Source organism: Erpetoichthys calabaricus, chromosome 2 (assembly GCF_900747795.2).
Source record: "Erpetoichthys calabaricus chromosome 2, fErpCal1.3, whole genome shotgun sequence".
NCBI classification, from domain to species: Eukaryota; Metazoa; Chordata; class Cladistia; order Polypteriformes; family Polypteridae; genus Erpetoichthys; species Erpetoichthys calabaricus.
Window position 1 is genome coordinate 259,855,048 of NC_041395.2, and position 22,036 is coordinate 259,877,083.

The window sequence follows — 22,036 nt, forward strand, 5'->3', positions numbered from 1 at the left end:
AGGTAGAATTACTAACACAACCTTCCAATAAGATTTTTAGATAATGAAAGCAAGTCAGTCCTCATTAAAGTAGATCTTTACTCATTTAAGGTGAAGCATGGACTAATTTAACTAGGAAACATGTACTAATTTTTTTGATTCTGCTTATCCAAAGTGTACTTCTGTCAAGTTTCTAATTGTGAGCGATGTCTTCAGGCACCAACCACAATGAGTCACAGGCTCTGGTAATATCCTATTCTCATACCTTATTGGAACAAAATCTTCATTTCTTTATCAGATAGTCTTGGATTCACAATAGTTCATAATCCTGTAACTTGTAGGGTAATACCTGATTAGGCCATAGTGCATAATGAAAAATGTGCTCTGATAACTTATACTATTATCTTGCTCAACTTCAATCCTAACCCGCCTATCATAACACAATTGGAAAAATATACTTTTTTTTTTACTTAAAACTGGAAAAAAGCAAATTTCTCTTACAAGGAACAGACCAGAAATTCTTTGGGGTTTGATACTATTTATTAATGATGCCTTCAGTTACTCAAGTATGCTGAACATCTACTGACCTTTTGGACTCCTCACTTTTAGTGATTATTTCAAATTAAATCTTCTTGTTTCTTTGGTCTCTAAATGGGTAGGGTAGAGCATATCGGATCTAAATTGAATAAGATGTCGCATTTTTTTGCCTGACTGACTTGAAAGTCACTCATTGCAAAGAAGTCTTTAAAATCAATAAAGTTAAAAAAAAATAAGACCAGAGCATGGCTTGCAAGTTTAAGAAGGTGCACGGGAAGACAAATCACATGAAAGCGATTTAAAAGGGTGATCAAAACAAATTACCTAAACTATCTGTGCAAAAGTGAGCATTGTAAAGAAGTAAGAACGCAAGTAATAAATATGCACACAGATAAGAAAACAACCAGGCATGAGGTTTGAACTCAAAATGTTGGATCCATGAGACATCAGTGTCCATCATGTTACAGGTTCAGGGAGATCCAAAGGTAATCCTTGCAGCACTTGTTCAATGCAGGAATAAACCCAGGACAGGAAGCCAGTTCAACACAAAGAATACTCATTCACATTCACCCTTGGCCAAATTAACGGGCTAGTTGGCTTAAAAAGACGTCTGGGGGACTTGGGAGGAAATGGGAATATGAAAAGAAAACCCACGGGAAACAAATAACTGACAGTCCAATTCCATTTAAAGCTTTTTAGTATTCTGCACATTCAAAGTCACTGTCTGGTGAAGGTAAATCTGCTAATCCCTTCGGTGGCTTTATTTAATAAACAAATTTTAAGAAGATGCAAATATTCATGGATAAGAAAGAACTGTACGTGAAATCGTTCTAGATTGCAGTGATGAAGATTGAAAACCTGCTATCCATACCACTAGAAACAATGTACTTCAATGCCTATTCTCCTAATTACGCTTACTCCAAAGCCAGGACACTTCTTAAATCGTGTTGTTTTTTATGTGTTTTTGGCTTTTCTTCTTGTTAAAAATAATGAGGTATCTAAACACCATTCTGACCTGTTTTCAACCATGCATCTTAATACTAAAGTTAATAATAATTTTCTCATGTTCTGACTGGTCAGAGAAATGTATTGCTCTTGATTTTTTGATTAATTATGATGTCAAAACTTTTCCTATTTTGTGAGAACTCTTGTGTTTTCCTGAATAGAACATTGATATTGATACAATAAGTAAATTCTTCCTTTGATTTTTATACAGCATGAAGAGAAATGTAAAAGGAGAGATGGTTCTGAATATGTACACCAGCAGATTATGCAAAGCTAATGTCACGTTTGACACTACTGTTGCTGCTAGCTGTTACAGAAAGCATGTCATTTGAATGAAGTATTTTTGGCACATGAAAACTGCTGTTACTGAATCATGGGAAAAGTACACAGATAGACACGGAGGAACACATAAAAATAAACAAAAAGATTTATTTTTCTTCAGCTGGAGGGCACGTCTTCCCCGTGTCCCCCAGCCACAGCACAGTCCTAAAACACCAACACAAAAAACACGCTGTTTCTTCCTCCAGTCTTACAAGGCAGCTTTGTTCTACTCCTCCCGACTCCGGCCCCTGAGTGGTGGTCGCTGGCTCCTTTTATCTTTATCCTTGATTGGCGACACCTGGCTGCACTACTGGGTGTGGCGAAATAACTGCCCAGAAGAGCCCAGTAGCTCACACTGCAGCACCCCCCCTGGTTGTGCCTGCGGAACCCAACAGGGCTGCACCAAACTCCAAACACCATGAAGCCCTGTGGGAGTCTGAGGCACCGCTGCAACCCAGGGAGACTGCCATCTAGCGTCCAAAGGGAGGTATTGGGTCTTCCATCCTTGCTCCCCCGAAACATATGCTGCAGAGGGGTCCCGGCTGGGCATGGGCCCCAGCCGCCTGCCACAATATATATATCTTAATACATAATTCGCCTGCCTCCTCACTCACTCACTCACTCACTCACTCACTCACTCACTCACTCACTCACTCACGTCCGTCCGAAGCCGAATGCGCAGTCGCCTTCTGCACACTCACTGACGTCAGTCCGAAGCCGAATGCGCAGTCGCCTTCTGCGCCGCTGCCCGAAAAACCTTACGAGACCGAAATCCAACCCCAACATCGCGGCAGGCGGCGGATTTAGCCTACGCATTATACAACTGTCTTCAACAGGTACATTCATGACTTAAACATTTCAAAGTTCGTCTCACTTCCAACTTATACAAATGCCTCTAAAGAGAAAATTTGCTTCATCGTGGCAGGTGGCGGATTTAGCCTACGCATTTCGGGATTATTATTCTGAAATCCCAAATCCTTCCGCCCAGGCGTAGGATATTAGCCCCGATCATAGCCAACCCTCACACTCAAAATAATACCTAAGAACATATTATTATTAAGTACTTTCAGCGGGTGAGTGATGTGAAGGTGCAAGTTGAAGATGGGCCACATCAAGGGAAATTACTACCAAACAGTGAGAGTATCTTCACAAAAAATGTAGTCTACAGAGAGATTTTACAACTTTAGTTGCATACTGACAGGCCTCCAGCATACAAACAAAAAACATTGTCATAGATAGCATGTCTTTTTTAAGTGTACAGTATTTTTTGCCATGATAAAGTCATACATATCCCAAACCTCTTAGTTAATTATCATTACTTACATCACTTTCTTATTTATTTCTTACTTATCATTTGTTCTTCTTACACTACTGACAAAAACTCGTGCCCATTTCATCTTACGTTGTCGAAATGGGCTTTTTGTCTAGTATATATATACTGTATATATATATATAAATATATACTGTATATATATATATATATATATATATATATATATATATACATATATAAAATACAGTACCGGCCAAATAATACAAAGACATATATATAATGGAGTTCACAGTGCAGGTCACCATTTGGCCACATCACGAAGCAGATAGTGCAGACCAACCTAGGATTTCATGTAATGGAATGGGGTACAATGCAAAAGTAAACCTTAAACCCTGTGAAATAATGAAATAATAATAATAATAATAACAAAACATTTGCTACTTTTTAGAAAGTATTTCTATATTCTTCATGGAAGAAAAAGGTGTTAAGCATCTGCACAGACAGATCTGACACCGCTGACGTCTCTTTTTTGCTTACAATCTGACTCTGGAAGGGGGAGGACTTCTTTAAGTTTTGTTTTAATTAGGTTCCCCACCACATGGCTAACTGTACAGTATATGCATTCAGCCCGCACCCCCCTCCCTTATACAAACCAGCACATGGCTACAGGGACTCCAAGACTGATTTGCACTTCCCTGTTTGAGCTTTAGGGTACCAGCAGATAATGCATGCTTACCAGCATACCAAGAGAGCCTGTGATGTGAAGGATCTGCATTATATACTCAAGGGGCTGTGCCTGTCACCACCTGATGTGAGCTACATAGCGGGAAACATAACAAGCTTAATCCAGCTGTACAAAATACAATCAGTCTATGCAGAACAACAACACATTTTCATAATATTATCATTATGGTAAGCTAATGTACCCCTCAGATGAAAATACCATGAGTTTTTTTTAATGTATGCAGAGGTCAAATCTGGCTGGAGTAGGACATTGGGCACTGATGTAAAATGTAAGGTGGAGTAATGTTTAGATTTTGTATGTGTGAAAGTTCTGCACATGGCAATTTTGTGTTGTCACACAGACCTTGCAAAGCACCCTCAGAATAAAATTACTTGTCTAAACTGATCGCACAGCAAATGCACAAACAGAAGTAAAATTCTAATCAGAACAGTTAATAAAACATCTTCAAAATGGCATCTGTCTCTCTAATACAGGTTAGAAAAGGTAGCAATTTCCCTGTACTTCCAAATTCGTCTGTACCCCATAAATTGCGCAAGCACAACAATTATTGCAGTGATGTTCCTACATCCCACTCTTATTCATGTCTGACCTTCTAAATCTTTATGCTCACTTTCAGTTATGGAGCAGCTAGTCTTTCAATGTGTAAATATTCCAGATAAAAGATACCTGGAGAGTATACTACATCCTCAGATGATGTTAAAATTTGTGGATTATGAAATTTAATTAAGATAAAATGTAAAGCCTAACACAAAGGAAGTAAATGTAATTAGATAATGGAGCTAAGCTAGCTTCTGTAAGGTATTCTTTCAAAATGCTGAAAAATAAATAACAAAGTGTGGATATACAGTAGGTTTGATTTAAAACAAACACACATTTAATATTTCCTGTTTGCATCATGACCCTATTACGATGGCTGTGCTTTCTACTGCTGATCATCATGAAGCAGCGGTCCAGTAGCCCAGTGATCTGTGTTAATGACTCAGTCAATGTCTGCATGAAGTCTGTTGATTCCGGATAGGTTTTTCAGCAGATACACCTGATTATGTCAAACATCCTAAAAACTTGTGAAGTGAGGTTAAACAGTAACTCTTTGCAGGCTCTTTGCAGGTGAGTATATCTGGGATGGACTGGCAGTCTGTCCAAGTATGGCTTGAGCCTTGTACTCAAAACTGCTGGGATAGGCTTTGGCTCTCCATTACCCTTTAATGCTTTACCTTTGTTTTCTTTATAAGGCTAAAGAGTTCTCTAATTTAGTTTTATATCTGGTGTAAGCCACTAGGGGGTGTACTGCTGCCCTAACCCCTGACACAGACAGGCAGGACACAGGTTCAACTAAACACTCGTGTTTATTTACAGTTTGTGCACCAATCACCAACAACGCTATACACAGTCCATTCCCTTCCTTGACGCCAGTCCTTCCGCCTCCACTCTTCCTAAGGCTTTGTCCACACCCTCCTCCCGACTCTGGCCCCTGAAATGTGGGACTTGTCCCTTTTTATAGGGCACCCGGAGCTTCTTCTGGCCACACTTCCGGGTGTGGCGGTAGTGTGGTCAAATAGTGTGGTTACCTGAAAAGGTCCATGTGCCCCTTGGTGGTGGCCACGGGTTCCAACAGGGCTGTGCTCCCATGCTTATAACCCGTGGCCCCACTGGAAACCAAGGGGCCTGCCCTCTATTGGCCCGGGGGTGAAACTGTGCCACAAATACTCTCTACCCCTGTCCTTCCACACTCTTGGCACCCTGGCAGGGTAAGGAGTTCCGGCCTCCTGCCATACTGGTTAGTGAAAGATGAAACACAGGATCCAAAATGCAGTGTAATTATTAAATAACCAACACATTATATTTGTTTAATTGTATTATGCTGTATGTATGACTTTTTATTGAACATTTAACAGTCCTTTTACGTGCCACTCTGCATCGCCTATAATCTTTATGGTTTATATTAATTATAACTTACTTGTAAATGTGTATGTTGAACTGAGTTTATAAATGGAAGTATGTTATAGTACCACACTAAATTTAAAATTAAGTGAAATTGCACTTTGGCGGCACGGTGGCGCAGTGGGTAGCGCTGCTGCCTCGCAGTTGGGAGACCCGGGTTCGCTTCCCGGGTCCACCCTGCGTGGAGTTTGCATGTTCTCCCTGTGTCTGCGTGGGTTTTCTCTGGGCGCTCCGGTTTCCTCCCACAGTCCAAAGACATGCAGGTTAGGTGGATTGGTGATTCTAAATTGGCCCTAGTGTGTGCTTGGTGTGTGGGTGTGTTTGTGTGTGTCCTGCGGTGGGTTGGCACCCTGCCCGGGATTGGTTCCCTGCCTTGTGCCCTGTGTTGGCTGGGATTGGCTCCAGCAGACCCCCGTGACCCTGTGTTCGGATTCAGCGGGTTGGAAAATGGATGGATGGATGAAATTGCACTTAAAACAGTACAGTATATGCTCTTTGCTTAGATGAGTTTCACATTTCCATCTAACCTCTATCATACCAGCATACAGGTTGTCTGTAACATCTCTGAGCCATTATAATATCCCTACAATATTTATCTATTTTAATAAAATTATTTAAAAAATGTATTGATTTACTTTCTTAGGTTGGCAGGACATATTCATCTGCTCATATACACACTGCAGGTACCAGCATGCATTGTTTTTTGCAAACCTCTTCACAATTACCTCCTGTTACAATTCCATTCATGCTAAATAGCTTTGCCAGAGGTTCAAGAGTGTCTACTATGGTCAAATGCTATTTTAATGGCATGGAGGTATTTGAAGATTAAGAAAGACGGATAATAATAATAATAACTCATTACATTTATATAGTGCTTTTCTCAGTACTCAAAGCGCTATCCACACAGGGAGGAACCCTAATGGAATTAGCTACTTTCCATTTCCGTTCACACTGTAAGCTAAGTTGATGCAGTGACTTTTCAACTATTGATTTCATGGTTTTGAGATTATGTAGTAACTCTGAGAAACCAACATATAAAATCAAAGATTAAGAGATAAACACATACTGAATATATCTGCAATATACCAAGTACCATTATTATACTGTTAGATTTCAATATAAAACTATCCATCCATCCATCCATTTTCCAACCCGCTGAATCCAAACACAGGGTCACGGGGGTCTGCTGGAGCCAATCCCAGCCAACACAGGGCACAAGGCAGGAACCAATCCCGGGCAGGGTGCCAACCCAGCGCAGGACACACACAAACACACCACACACCAAGCACACACTAGGGCCAATTCAGAATCACCAATCCACCTAACCTGCATGTCTTTGGACTGTGGGAGGAAACCGGAGCGCCCGGAGGAAACCCACGCAGACACGGGGAGAACATGCAAACTCCACGCAGGGAGGACCCGGGAAGCAAACCCGGCTCCCCAGGTCTCCCAACTGCGAGGCAGCAGCGCTACCCACTGCGCCTCCGTGCCGCCAATATAAAACTACAAAAACTTAAATTTTTAAGATAGAATGAAATCATCTGGTGGCATCATGCAGCAGTTGCTTCACCGTTGCCTGACAGGTTCAGGATCCTGCTGCCTGTATGGAGATAACACATTCTCTCTGTTTGTCTGTCTCACCCTTCTGTGTTTTTGTGGATTTTAATTTTTTATCCCAAAGTTGCACAGCATAGAGTGTTTGGCAAAGCATCTTTGTCCCAGTTTAAGTGAGTGTGGGCACCTTCTAATGGACTGATGTATCATCCTTGTTGGAGCCCTGCTACTGGCACAGACTCCAGCTCATCATAATTATATTTTGGAAGAACTAGGTTCGAAAAATGTGAGAAAAGACAAAAAATCATGCTTATCAGTCCTGGACAGAATCACAATGGCTGGATCCTACAATAATGGCAGTTGGTGCAAGACAGGATTCAGCATGGAATGAAGTACCCATCCATCCCAGGGCACACACATGTACACACCTACACTCACATATATGACGACAGCTTAGAGCAGGGGGTGCTCATGTTCAGCCTTAGAGGGCTGCAGTGGCATCGACGTTTTGTTTAAATGTGGCTGTTTAATTAGAAGCCAGTCCTTGGCAATAACAAACTTATTATTTAATTATATGGCTTGTTAATGTTTTGCCACAGTACAATTTAATGGTAGGCTACTATGGCATTTGATAAAGGGACCAGGAGAAACATTAGTAAAAACTAGCAGAGTCAAAAGCAATTAAAATGTATACTTAAACCAGACATAAAATTTTTAAAGTAAATAAGGAATACATAGTCATTCCAAATAGCAAGAATTTTTAACCTTAAACATTTTAGAAAATTACACCCCACAGTTTAAAGAGTTATTCACAATCTTGGACAAACTTCCCCAGTGCATTGCCAGGTTAAATAGTGCTGTGATAGTGATGTCACGCATTATGACTTTCAGGATGACCAAATTTAGGCCCCCATGTCTTAGCATGAGTGGGCGCCATGTCTTGGCAACCATCACAGAAACTGGCTCAAACAGTTCAAGTTTGGTTTCATCAGAAAAGCTCAGGTTTGGTCTCATCACACCACAGAGCCTTCTTCTTGCTGACTTTAGAGTCCCCATGTGCCTTCTGGCAAACACTAGACAAGAAGTAATGTGCCATTTTTCTAACAGTGGCTTTCTCTTTGCCACTTTCCCATAAAGCTGCGACTGGTGAAGCACCTGGACAACATTTGTTGCATGCATAGTCTTTCCAGTCTTCTCCACTGTAGCTTGTAACTGTCTCAGAGTTCTCATAGTTCTTTTGGTGACTCCATTCACTAGTATTCTTCTTTGCGACCACTCGGCTGTTGTGGACAGCCTGCTCTAGGCAGATTTACAGCTGTGCCACACTCTTTCTATTTTTTAATGGTTAATTTTACTGCACTCCAAGGGAGATTCAGTGACTTGGATATTTTCAAGTGTCCATTGTACTTTTCAATCACCTTTTCATGGAGTAGTTTTGTAGTTTTTTTTAATCTTCACTTGTAGAGTGTGCCATGATACTGACTCACCACAAGTTGCACCTTCAAGATAAGGTGCACTGAAAATGCAGACAGATGATCTCTATTGAACTATTTGTGTGACTTCCAGAGCCAATTAACTGCACCACTGAGGATTCAGGAGTGTCATTAAAGAGGTCAAAACTTTTATCATCAATTTATATTTACAATTAATTAAGACCACTTTGCAGAGATCTGTTTTCACTTTGACACTAAAGAGTTATTTTTGTTATCAGTGTCAAAAAAGTCAAATTAAATGCACTTTAGTTTGGGAAATAATGTATTTTTATATACCAGAAATAAAGTCCAAACATGTAACTTGAACAGGTCATTTCATAAGAAATGGCTGCTATAAATGTGAGCAAATACATTTTTAAAATCTGTAATGTCCATTACTACGGGGTATCCTCATATATTATGTGAAGTTACTTGTGGTGTCAAGCTGTGCTTCGAGAAATCTTTGAATTTATATGCAGTTGTTTCATTGAGTGGCTCTAACTAATGTGCAATTCCAGCTATAATTTCACACTGAAGAATTCGTTCTTGCAGCTGATGATTCTTCCATTTGCTCTTGACTTATTATTAGGCTGTTTTCTGCTTGATGGTGAAATGTTTAATAAGACCTTACACCAGAAGGAATTACATACAAGCCCAGCATATGAATTATACCAAAATATATTCAAGCGTCAGTACCATTTGCTGAAGGAAACACTGTGGCTTTAAAACACACGTACAGAGCAGAGCTGCAAGGCTTAGTTGGGACTTAAAAGAATGGAATACAAAAGCAGAGATTCAAAGAGCGAAAAAGCTTTGGAGAAGCCTCGATCGAGCTGTTAACTGCTAAAAGAGAAAGGTAATGTCAGGCAGAATGATTACCACGGCTCCATCCCTTTAAAAAAAGAAAAAGAAATTGAATACAGTTTTCGCTTCTAAATCACTTCCTTTACTAAAATGGTAATTTTGTTCCATGAAATGAGGTGTTTGCAGCAAAGTCCTTTCAAATACCAGCATACACTGCCTGGAGGAGCCTTAATTAATCAAATGTCAAGGGGTTGAAAAGTTTAATTTGAAGTCTTTAAAAACTTCTGCCAGTCCTTAGACTTAATATACAGAAAAAATATTTTATCTGTGATCTTTAAAGATATTTCTTTCTACAAAAAAAAAATTACTTCTTGAATCATTGAAATTTGAAACCAAGTCTTTTATATATTTTTTCCACATGTATCCAGTTTTCTTTTCCCTTCTTAGAATATCCGTAATTTAAAAATCCCCAGACTCCTCTTATCAAAGCACATTTCCTTTCTGCTGCGTTGAAGTGACCAGCAGCAATGAAAGTAAAGTTCCAGCCCTGATTTAATTTAGCCATTTAAACTGTAGGAAACAAATGGTGACGTGCCTACTGCTAACCATTTTTCCTATAGACAGTTTTTTTTAGTAATGATTGCTTTCCTCAAAGGAAATGCATGTTCTTTTCCAGTCCTTTTCTGCTTGATATCCATTGATGACTACCTCATTTTATCAAGATCCAGCTTCATAATACGGACTATTAAATTAACTACTGTAAGTTTGGAGAAATGTCAGCTTCTCTACTCAAAACATATCATACTCTTCAGTGCACAAAAACACTCTTATCAACAAAATTAAAAAGCTCTTTCCATACATTTTCTGTATAAAGAATGACTGCAAACAAAAAAACACTTTTTTCCCAAAATGTTTCTTTTAGAAAGTGCAGGCCTGCTCATTTACATTTGCATCAATGCCTAAAAACCTAGTAGACGATGGTGAATAAAATGTGTGCTTCACTAAAGCAGTGTCAGGTGGTAAATGATGGCCACACAAGCACTTCCAGCAATGTTCCCAAAACAGATCCATAACAAATGCAATGTTGCACGGTTTGGCTGCCCACAACTCAAACAGATCTGCTAGGAGATTGATAAACATCAAAAACTGATATGAAACAGTCATACCAAAACTCACATCAATATATATTACTTCCTCATATTCATTCTGCATATTGTTGTTAAATTTAAATTAAGTCTAATGTTTGAAAAAATGATGACTTAGATGAACACAGACTGTTTAAATGAGGTGTTTTCCTAAACATTTCTGGCCTTTGCCAATTGGCTTAGTTTCTGGAGTAAATCTAATAAAAGCAGCATAAACTTTGAACTCCATTCATCCATCCATTATCCAACCTGCTATATCCTAACTACAGGGTCACGGGAGTCCGCTGGAGCCAATCCCAGCCAACACAGGGCGCAAGGCAGGAAACAAACCCCTTTTGTGTTATTTTGGTAAATTTTTTTATAAACAGAAATAGGGTATACTGCTGCCATGACACTCAGAATAATTAGTTTTGCTTTCATCGTGTTTAAACTAAATGAATTAACCTCTTTACTGACATCTTAATCTGCAAAGCAGCAGCAGACTGCAGTGTAAGACAAGTCTTTCCTATCGTTACTTTTTGCAGCTGGACAAACAAAAAAACAAATAACCATACGGCCAACATTATGCCCAACAAACCACACATTTAATGGGATACATTTATTGTGTCATTATAACATATCAGAAATAATCTTCCCATAGTACCCTACACTGATAATTTTTAAACCCATTTTTATCTGATACATTATGTTCAATATTTGATACAGTCCGACATTAACAAAAATTATTTGATGCCACTACAATTTTTAGAGCAAGTTAAAAAGAAAAGTCCAGGACTGACTTTACTGCTGTAGTACAGTATGATATCTTAATCAGCAAGTTGATAAGAGTGAATATTTCACCAGCTTTTCACATTTCATACAATTGTTAAGTGCAAATGAAAATATCCTCCCAACAGGCGGTAAACAGCCCAAATTGATAAACAAATTAGATGCACTTAGCAGAATGCCTGGGCATTATTACATAAGTGGACTCTAACAGAAAATTAAATCACACCAACATCAGTATTTCAACCTACAGACCTCTCCTGTGCTCAAAGACACCAAACACACATACTAAATATTTTCTCTATAAAATGGGAAAACAGGAATGTTCTCCACATTCCACTTACAACCTCAGCTCTCAGCTGTATCACTCAAACCATGCACAAATAATGGTCATAACTATTCTGGTATACACAACTCACAGCCACACAGAACACCCCAAGGTAACGTGTAGTCTCTTTTGATGAGGGAACTGGTGCAGTCCTGCGAATGTCAAGTAGTTTGCGAGGTCACTGAATGGTTACAAAAGAAACTCAAGTTAGACATCTTAGCTTCATGCTCCGACGCAATCCAATGAAATGGAAATATATAAAAACCATTGGCAACCACAGTCAGCAATGCCTGTTATATGGCGTTGAATTTAAAACGAATGCTCAATGAGGGAACCTCATCCAGTTTCACTGTTTGATAATATCAGCATATATGATATGGAGATAGCATAGACAGATGAATAAATAAAGATATTGTGAAATGTAACAATAAATAAATAATAACAAAATGTTACATGAACATAAATAATTAAAAGTTTTACAAAATATATTTACCTTTTTGCTTATTGCTTTATATACATATTTATTTGCTCATTTCACTGATACAGCACGTACCATGAAATATGACTTGAAATGAATACTCGCTTTCATCCATCAGCATACAAGAGCTTATTGAATGGCTTGAGTAATTCTAAGTGAGCCTTCTCTAGTAGCTGCAGTTTAAAGCAATTGAGCCACAGGATTCCTGAAAGTTGTGACTGTGAATGCAAGAAATAAAGTTGCCAGAATTACTGCACAATGCAGCTACTTTAATTCAAGACGCTCTTCTCAGGAGTCTACATTTGAAGAATCTGCTGGAAATGTGGCACTTGATGGCTGAAGTTCTAAATCAACCCTACAGATGATACACTGACCAAAAACCAGCACTAGATCCCACTCTATTAACTCTGATAGGTGAAAGCGACAGGTTTCATTTCAACACATATTTCTTATTGTGTGCAGTGTCACTGAAATAAATAAATGAAGAAAAATTAAAAGAATGCATCAAGAAATGAGCAAGAGAATCTCAAATATTTTGATATTTTCAATTTATTGTCACATTTCACAATGCATTTATTTATTTGCATATTCATTTACTTCATTTTGTCCAAGATATTCCTCCATAAGTATAGGCTCACATGCCACTGATTAAGCTCAAGGCCCCACACAAGAAAATTATACCTCATTGCTCACCAAGTTTGGCTCTAGTTAGAACTACACAACAACGATCTGAACCCAAGACAGTGGTCTCTCTAAAACACCCGATGCTAAAAGCATAATAACAACAGACACACAATTTTTGGACTCATATTCAAAACTCTCTTTCTGATCTTTAAGACTGTCATTTTAAACACGCAAGATTCATCATTATTTGTATCCACAGATAACTAAGAAACTCCGACACTAACATACTCAAGAGATGCAAAGACCTGTTTGGCAACTGTTTGTGAGCACTTACTTTGAACTGCGGCTCCTAATTTCTGGAAGTCTATCCCTAGGCCTGTTTATTAAGCTCTTTCAAGTCTAACATAAAGAATCATCTTTTGTCTCTTGCATTTAAGTCTACGTGACAATGGGCATATTTATATTCCGTAATTACCATGACCATTTGCATTTCCCATACAAATCCTTACAGTCACAGAAATTTAACCAAAAGTGATAAATTGTACATTTCTTACTAAACAGAAGTTTTAAAAGCCAATGTTAAAATACACCAACAGTAGAGGTCAAGTTTATGAAATTGCGCTAAATTCAATGTCAGAAACATTTTAATGTTTTTCCGACAAGGTATTGTGAAGTTCAGCTGCTGTATAGTGCATGGCCACCTTTTATAATAAGGTCACAATGAAACTTGTATCACATGCCTAGAAAATACTGAGGAACATAGCAATGCAAAACTCTAAAATAATGGCGCCCTTTTTAATCAAACAAACAAAAACAGCAGTGCCCATGAAGAAATAAACATACCAAATATTAATGAAATGATGTCATCAAAATAAAGCTAGAAATAATAAACAAAATAAAAATTGATGGTAATAATGCAGTTATTAATATCAAAAAGGATGACAAAGAGAAAGGTGAGGGTATATGCTGTACATCAATATGAATAAGACCAAAAATAAACTGTACACTTGTTTTTGTTTCATTGTGCAGCTTACTTACATGAATTGCAGAAACCAGGAGGTACCCTACAGAGCATGCAGTGAGCATGTCAGATCTACACACCGCTTTATTATTCATGTACTGTACTGTAGATCACAGTAACCAATTTCTATCCACTTTAATCAAATCATGTTAGACAAAAATACAGTTGTTTATTAAACTGTTTGTCTCACTCACTCTATTCTTTTGATAAAACAACCTTAAGTCAATTAATATTTCTTTGATACCCCTTTACAACGGTAATGGCTATGTTTCTGATGTCCAGGAGACTGCAGTATCTAACTACATCAAAGCGTTTTCTTCCGTTCCTTACAATAAAAATACATTTTCAGCAGCTAACAGCTGCTATGGAGCACACTTCAAGAGGAACCACGTGCACTGTCGATTTCAAAGTTATTGTAAAAAGGACAGAATTCATTAAATTAAAAAAAAATGCTATAACATTTCTTTGTTAGGAGGAGCTTAGTTGTATTTAATTACATTTTTGTCAGCAGTGTGTGGCCTCCACCTACACAAATCTCAACAGGAAGAGAAGAAACCACTCATAATCCCTTTCTCTTTATCCAGGTCTTTGTTCATTATATTCCAGTAAACAGATGAAAGTGATAAACAAATGTTTCCGCATCGCAGAGGCTGAACCCATTTTATTAGCATCTCTGTGGAGCTTACACATTCTCACTCTGTTTGGAAGGGAATTACTTCTGTTATTAAAGGGACTTAAAGCCAGATTGGCCTAATGTGAGTGAACAAGGACACGTCTGCAAGTATACTCAGAGATCAACTGGCATCCCACTCAAAGTCAGCTGCTACGTTACACTAAATGTATTTTAGGATTTGCTGTAGCTTAGCACAACCCTGAGCAGGAACACTGCATTCAGAAAACTGGCGGATGGATAAGCAAAGTCTAATTTCAAACATCAAATACGAGATGCACAAATAGATGAGCAGTAAGTTCTTTAAGGCAATCTCATTTTCTAACAAAGATTAAAACACATTAATTTGGTGCCATGTTGTATTTTTTCTCAAGTTAAAAGTTAAATGTGTGCAGTCTATAACAACTGGACTAGTTATTAAATTCAGTTACCCATTTGTCTGCTTTGTTAAGAAAGGTAGTCCAGTTTAGGGCTGTAAGCCAGTAACGAGCTCCGATCAAACTGCAGTGTGTGCGTTTCTGCTAGATCAAGGGTGGTCAAAGTTGGCCCTGGAGGGCCATAGTGACATCCACTTAGCAGAATTAAATGTAGTAAGTGTTTTTTCACACATTTTGCAGCAAAATATGTTTAGTTTAAATGTACTGTACAAACAATAAATATATTTAATACTGAAATTAAAATTTGGCCTGGAGTGTGCCCTTTGTCCTTAGTTTTTTTTTTTTTTTTTCTTCTTCTCCCACAGAACTATTTTGCCAAAGCCATAGCCAAATCCGTCACCTTCTGGCTCCAACATTGCTGCTACCAGAGAAAACCTCAAGCAAACAACAGGGAGGATTTGCATACTCCATACTGGCAGCAAGTGGGATGAAATTTAGGTCCATCCTAAATTCACAAGATAAAATCTTTCAACAAAGACTGGTTCAATATATACAGTTACTGGAAATTTATAGTGCAAAAAAAAAAAACATTAGTCTAAAACTTAAATTTCAATAGATTATTATAAATAAATCCTAATCTGATTTGAATCTGTGTGAAGATCTGATGTTTAAAATGCTCCGTACCATAACAATGACAATAACATGAGTTTTCTTGACCTGAGTTCGCTTCCCAAGTTCTTCACTGCGTGGAGTATGCATGTTCTCCCTGTGTCTGCGTGGGTTTCCTCCAGGTGCTTTGGTTTCCTCCCACAGTCCAAAGACATGCAGGTTAGGTGCATTGGCGATTCTAAATTGTCCCTAGTGTGTGCTTGGTTTGTGGGTGTGTGTGTGTGTGTGTGTGCCTCGCGGTGGGCTGGCGCCAAGCCCGGGGTTTGTTTCCTGCCTTGTGCCCTGTGTTGGCTGGGATTGGCTCCAGCAGACCCCCGTGACCCTGTAGTTAGGATATAGCAGGTTAGATAATTTATGGATGGATGAGTTTTCTCTTATGCATAAAATATTAATAATACTATCATTGTCTAGGTATGATCTTTCTTAATATTATGGCTCATCATACATCTTAGAGGAGTGCATACTGTACCTTCCATGACATATACCAGGGAGCCAACGTCACCCTCTTTAATGATGCAGCTGTCTTTTCCATATTCTACTGGATACATACAATCCACTATTTCTTGGATCTGAGACAGCTCAAGATTTTTCATGAAATCATTATCCAGGATTGCTTCTTTTATTAGTTCCTTGGATCTAAAAAATTAAAACAAATAAAATTCACGATTACTTTTTGTTGCAGACACAGCTTGAAAAAAGAAGACAAAATAAAAGAAATTCATGCCCATTTGGAATTGCCAAGCCCACCCCATTGCTTTGGATATACAACTGTTAACTGAGAGTGACCCGGCAGCCATAAACTACCCATCAGTAACAAATTTGCATTTACACATCCCTTTTGTATATGTGTATGGTGTGCACTATATAGCATACATAAATGGGACACACTAATGCCAGAAAAGTTTGACTATATTTTTCTTAATTAACCAAAACAAACACATAAGACTTTAAATCTTTCTGACTAAAGAGGACACTTTCCTATAAAGCAGGAATGGCAACAAACATCTGAGGTATATCAAGCCATTAATATCATCAATACCTTCCTACTCTAAAACACTGGCTGTTATAATTACTGTCTTTTCCAGGGTGTCTTTTTCTTTATCAATGACACAGCACTTTTGTGGAGTGTTTGTTGTTGTTCTGCTAAGTAATCAACCCAAAAGTATAAGGCTGCTGCGATCATGGGGTTGTGGGTATAAAGGTGTAGTTGTGACGCAGTGTGAAAGACAGGTGAGGGCCAATACAAGAGATCAGTTGATGTCCCCTTGAAATGCATTGCTCACAGTGTTCAGAGATGGGCTCTGCATGGCTGACAGATGGAGCTCTCCTTTAAGCTCATGCTGCAAAGCCCTTGCTTCTTAACTAGAGATCTCAAGTTCCTGGTTCACCACAGTGCAATTCATCAAAATGAGATATTGCAGTAAAATGAGTCCAGAGCAATTAAAAAGTCAGAATGAAAACTTCTTATTCATCTGAGTTTACAGAGCTATTCCAAAAGAATTAGTGTGTGTTTATGTTGTTAGTGTCGCTGATAAAAAAGACCTCTTCTCTATGTGTTTTTGAGAACAGTATTGGGTTTCAATTCTTAGTGTAGAAAAATGATACTGTATGTTTCACGTCAAGGCTACTAATATTGCTTGTGAACAATAAGGAAGAATGCACAAGTATCCCAAATCAGAGAACAGAAATTTAACCCCTTGTTGCCTAAATTTATTTACAATTATATAAAAAAAGAAATTATTTGAGTTTTTGCTGTCAAGCAGATGCTAAATTAAGTGGAGATTGTTAATCTGAATATAGCACACAAGCAAACAATAAGCAGGTATGTATTTTTATCTTGGCATAACTTACTTCAACTTTGGACAATTTCTCAAAATTAGCAGACAAAATCCATGCGCATGGCCACACCAACACTTTGCTTCCATCAGGTGGATCTTGTTTCCACTAGGACTGCTAGATGGCATGACCAGCGCTTCTAATACGATCCTTGGTACGTATAGAATATGTATCAACCGGTTTTGGCGGGATACATATGCCACCTCGGCTGCATTCAGGCCGGAAGTGGTTTGAAGCGATTTCATGACAGTCGTCTACAAGGGGTTAAACCGGATGACTAGCAAGCATCAGGAATGCCCACTGAATTGCCTTACATGTATATAGTACCATTGAAAATGTGCTCAAAACAATGGAGATAGAATATATTTATTAAGAAAATGTAACAAGTATGAACCATTATTTTATGGTCAAATATTTGTTGAATTAACAAGGACAATCAATGAACAATTGCAGCTAGCTTTAGAGACATTCATAAAAAAATATATCTACCCTGCCAGCCTATCCCCAACCCAGTTAAGAAAATTCTAAGAAAAAGACAAGTGAAGCAAAATGACACCTTTTATTGCCTCGAAAGCGTGCAAATTGTAATCTTTTTTGGTTAGCCAATAAAAGGTGTCATTTTGCTTGACTTCTCACTACATTCAACATGGTACAACACCCTAGTACTAAAGAAAAAGATAAATAAGGGTAGCACTGGAACAGCCATGGGAGAGGACAGCAGTCCAACCACCAGGCCAAAAAATGAAAGGTTAATAGATAAAGCCAAAAAGGATTTCAAGGTCTCCACATCAGCAACCACTGGCCACCCAGTTTACCACCAGCACAGTGGAGAAATGCCCAGTTCTTAATAGTAGACTGGATGTCCTTTAAATCCATCACATTGAGAGCTAAAGAAATACCAAGCTGTAGAAAGATGGCTTCCAGAAAATTTCAGAGAAAATGGGAGTATGGGACATTCCAATGAAAGGCCAATGCCAATTTAGAGGCAATTTTCTTCAAGGAAAAGACTCTCCACAGTACAGAAGTGAAGAAAAGAACACAGAGGTCTAGCAGAAAAAAATCTATGGGGTGAGAAGGGAACTTGAAAACAGATGACTGAGGAAAGAGAGTTAGAAACAACCTTAAAAAAGCCACCAGAGGACAATTCCAAAACATGAGCAGAGAGCCACCGCCACTTAAAGAAGAGATATGTCATTATAGGTCAATGGCTGCTTCCAAATCACAGCGTTTACTGGGTATAAAATATAAACAATGCACACATTTAATCTGAGAATGTTGATGTTTATGATATAACAAAGAAAGTGAATTTTTGTAAAAATTAGTTTACTAGACATACTGATGGAAATTGGGAGGTCACCCTTCTAAAGTGAGTGTTAAAGCGAGTTCTGTACAGTAGTCTGCTTTTGGATGTAAAACCATTTTTATGTGGATATTTTCTATATATATGCAACTATATTTTAGGAAACAATCCAAAACTCGTTATTTGTGTAAGTATTCATAAATATTATATAAATAATTTGGTGGAGAGTATTAATCCATCACTTAATTATTAACCCTGCTTGTAGCAATGACAATAATTAATGAGCTATTTTAATAAAGCTCCTGTTTTATCTTACCTTTCTCTGTAGATGGGGGCCACCAGTGCTAATTTTTCCCCTTCTTCATTGTTCTTTATTACATTTTTTGCATTTAACGTTCTTCCATGTATGATACTGTCATCATTTTTGTTTTTGTTTTTTTGCCATCTAATATTTTTTTCATGTCTTGTTTTTATTTACATAATGTTATTTAGGATTTCATTATAAGGTCAGCATTGTGCATCTCCAGGTTGTCCACGGTTGTAGAACAACTCTTTGCATGTGTTTTGTGTAGTAGTACTCTGGTTATTCGATCCCTTTATTTCTCTTTTTGACAGTGACTCTTGTGAAGTGTTTTGGGTTTGGTTTTTCAGTTTTTTCATCTTTTGTCTCTTCTTTTTCAATAACATTTTTATCTCCTACCTATGTAGCTCCGTCACATTTTTCAGTGTTTGGCCAAAAACCTGGACACTAGAAAATATCTGGGTAACTGAAGCACACTCGTTTGAAGGAAAAGAATGATACAATTCATCGAATGAACATTAGGATTATAGAAATACGATAAATGCCTATATATTGATGTAAAAGATGGAATGCAACACAGATAAAACAGAAAAACATGTAATACAGAAGAGGCTGCTCTTAGTCTGTTTTGAGTTATTTGAATATTACAATATTACAATATTACTGCAGCTTTGTAACAGAAAGCATAATTATTTTTGGCACAAGAGTTTGAATGCTTGAAGTATGGCTCCAGTCATTGGCACTGAGCTTAATCAAGTAAGAGTGAATCTTAGAGCCTGTGAGAGCCCTCCCACCCAAGGGTTTTGGAGTCAGAGACAATATAACCAATCAGCTGTCAATTGCAGTAGCTTCAATTTGTAATTTTGCACATTTGAATTAGGAAGTTGAAATGATTGGCAGATCATCGCTTTTTAATCGCTTTTTAATACAATACCATAAACAGCACACATAAACAAATGGATGCTTCATGGACATTGTCTAATTTTAATGAACATGGCTGCAGTTGCGTGTCCCTCCATCCACCCACTCCCCCATGTACTGATGTAAACTCAAAATAACAAATATCACAAACCTAATAAGAAAACTGTGCTGTGATTAAAGTGGTTTTAAATAGTTTGTGTAAATGACAATATGCTGATTTATTATGGTAATCACTAATTCACATGACAATGACATAGTACTGTAATATTTGAATTTTTAATATTACTTTTAGGCAGTGTTTATTCTTCAGTTAAGGAAAATCAATATTTTTCATTAAATATCAATTAAGTGTGTGCAAATGGAAAGATAAATCAGTCCATAACGATCATATCATTATGTATAGACCCAATGCTAAAATCCCCCAAAAACAATAAAAAACTCCCATATTTGTTGTGACCCTGAGTGAAATCCCCTGCTTCAGCCACACATTTAACTAACAAAAATTTACATTTCAGAACTTTTAGGCTTTCTAATTTTCATTTCGTATCCAGCCACACTATCTATCTATCTATCTATCTATCTATCTATCTATCTATCTATCTATCTATCTATCTATCTATCTATCTATATTCAAAATCCAACATCTGTCTGTATGTCTGTCCACTTTCCACGATTTAGATCGAGTTTTTTTCTATAATTTGCTTGAACATTCCGGTGATTTTGCGACTTCTCTCATCGTGCCAAGTATCACAGTTCGCTTGTGTTACCGATTAATTTGCGCAAATCTGAGATTGCGGCTATGGGCTGAGGAGCAGCGAGGCTGGCCCTCCTCACTCGTGCGCCAGCCTCAGTTCGAGTCGCTCTACCTCTCACCACGTGTTGATGCATACCTTGCCTCTGCTCAGCTAGCAATACCTGTTTGTTCAACGGACATTGTCATCTACAGATAGTCAAGGAGTAACGTTTGACTTATTTGAGAAAGAGAGAGAGAGAGAGAGAGAGAGAGAGAGAGAGATCAGAGCTACATGTGTTTTTTAGAGGGTATCTGCTGATTGCCAATATCACGGCCCCCGCGGGGCGACACTCTCCCGTCAGAGGTGAACACGATCAGATACAGTGCCAACCTTTGACGGTGGAGCGCATCTACTTTCTGCTTGGCCAGAATTACATTTTTTTTAATGTTTTTATAGTTTGTCCTGTTTCACTGTTATGTTGGCGGAGCCATGGTAGACAGCTAGTTATTTGAATTTCCCATTGGGATTAATAAAGTATCTATCTATCTATCTATCTATTTATAAATTAAAAGCAGTTAATTAAAAAAATATTGAGTGCACTTAAAAGACACACATACGCAAAAAATATTTGTAGTACCTTGACAATGATTTGATATTGTTGGGTAAAGAAATATCACCTTTTATTTTACCTCTTAAGGGTTTAGTACTTAACAATTTAAGACTAAAAAACATTGTTGGTATGTTACTTCGAAACACTGGGTATGGTATACCAAGTAAAAGGTTAAGAACCCCGGCTATATTGCATAGCTGCAACCGTAAATGGTGTCTACACCAGCTGCACAGAGAAGCTGTTATCATATCAGTGTTATGCAGCCATCTGAAATGCCACTTCTTTTAGGCGCTTTACTAACAGTACTACTACAGTACTACAGTACAGTACTACTAGCATTCAAACTGACCATTATACATCAGGCAACACTATGCCACCTACAGAACCAATGTGAATGTTTAAGCATTCCTGAATAATAAATTTGCATATTATAATAAAATTGCAAATAAACACTATTTAGAGGTCAACACTGTAACTAATGACAGAAATTAATCTTATTAGACTTGGAGATTACCTTGTAAGACTTATTAAAAGAGAATTATTCAGTACAGAATACATTCAAATCATTAAATTGCTGTGATCTGTAATTCACTATAGAGAAGAGAACATTAGATGAACTGCTGCCT

At 37.9% G+C, this 22,036-nt stretch overlaps 1 protein-coding gene across 2 annotated transcripts in view; it reads right to left on the reverse strand.

Annotated features, from left to right (window-relative positions):
- Positions 1–22,036, reverse strand: part of prkg1b (protein kinase cGMP-dependent 1b) — a 692,808-nt gene that overhangs the window by 537,838 nt on the left and 132,934 nt on the right. For both annotated transcript variants that reach the window (XM_028795416.2, XM_028795414.2), the window contains exon 2: positions 16,178–16,344. In XM_028795416.2, the coding sequence (XP_028651249.1) occupies positions 16,178–16,344 (167 nt within the window). The remainder of the gene's footprint in view (positions 1–16,177; positions 16,345–22,036) is intronic.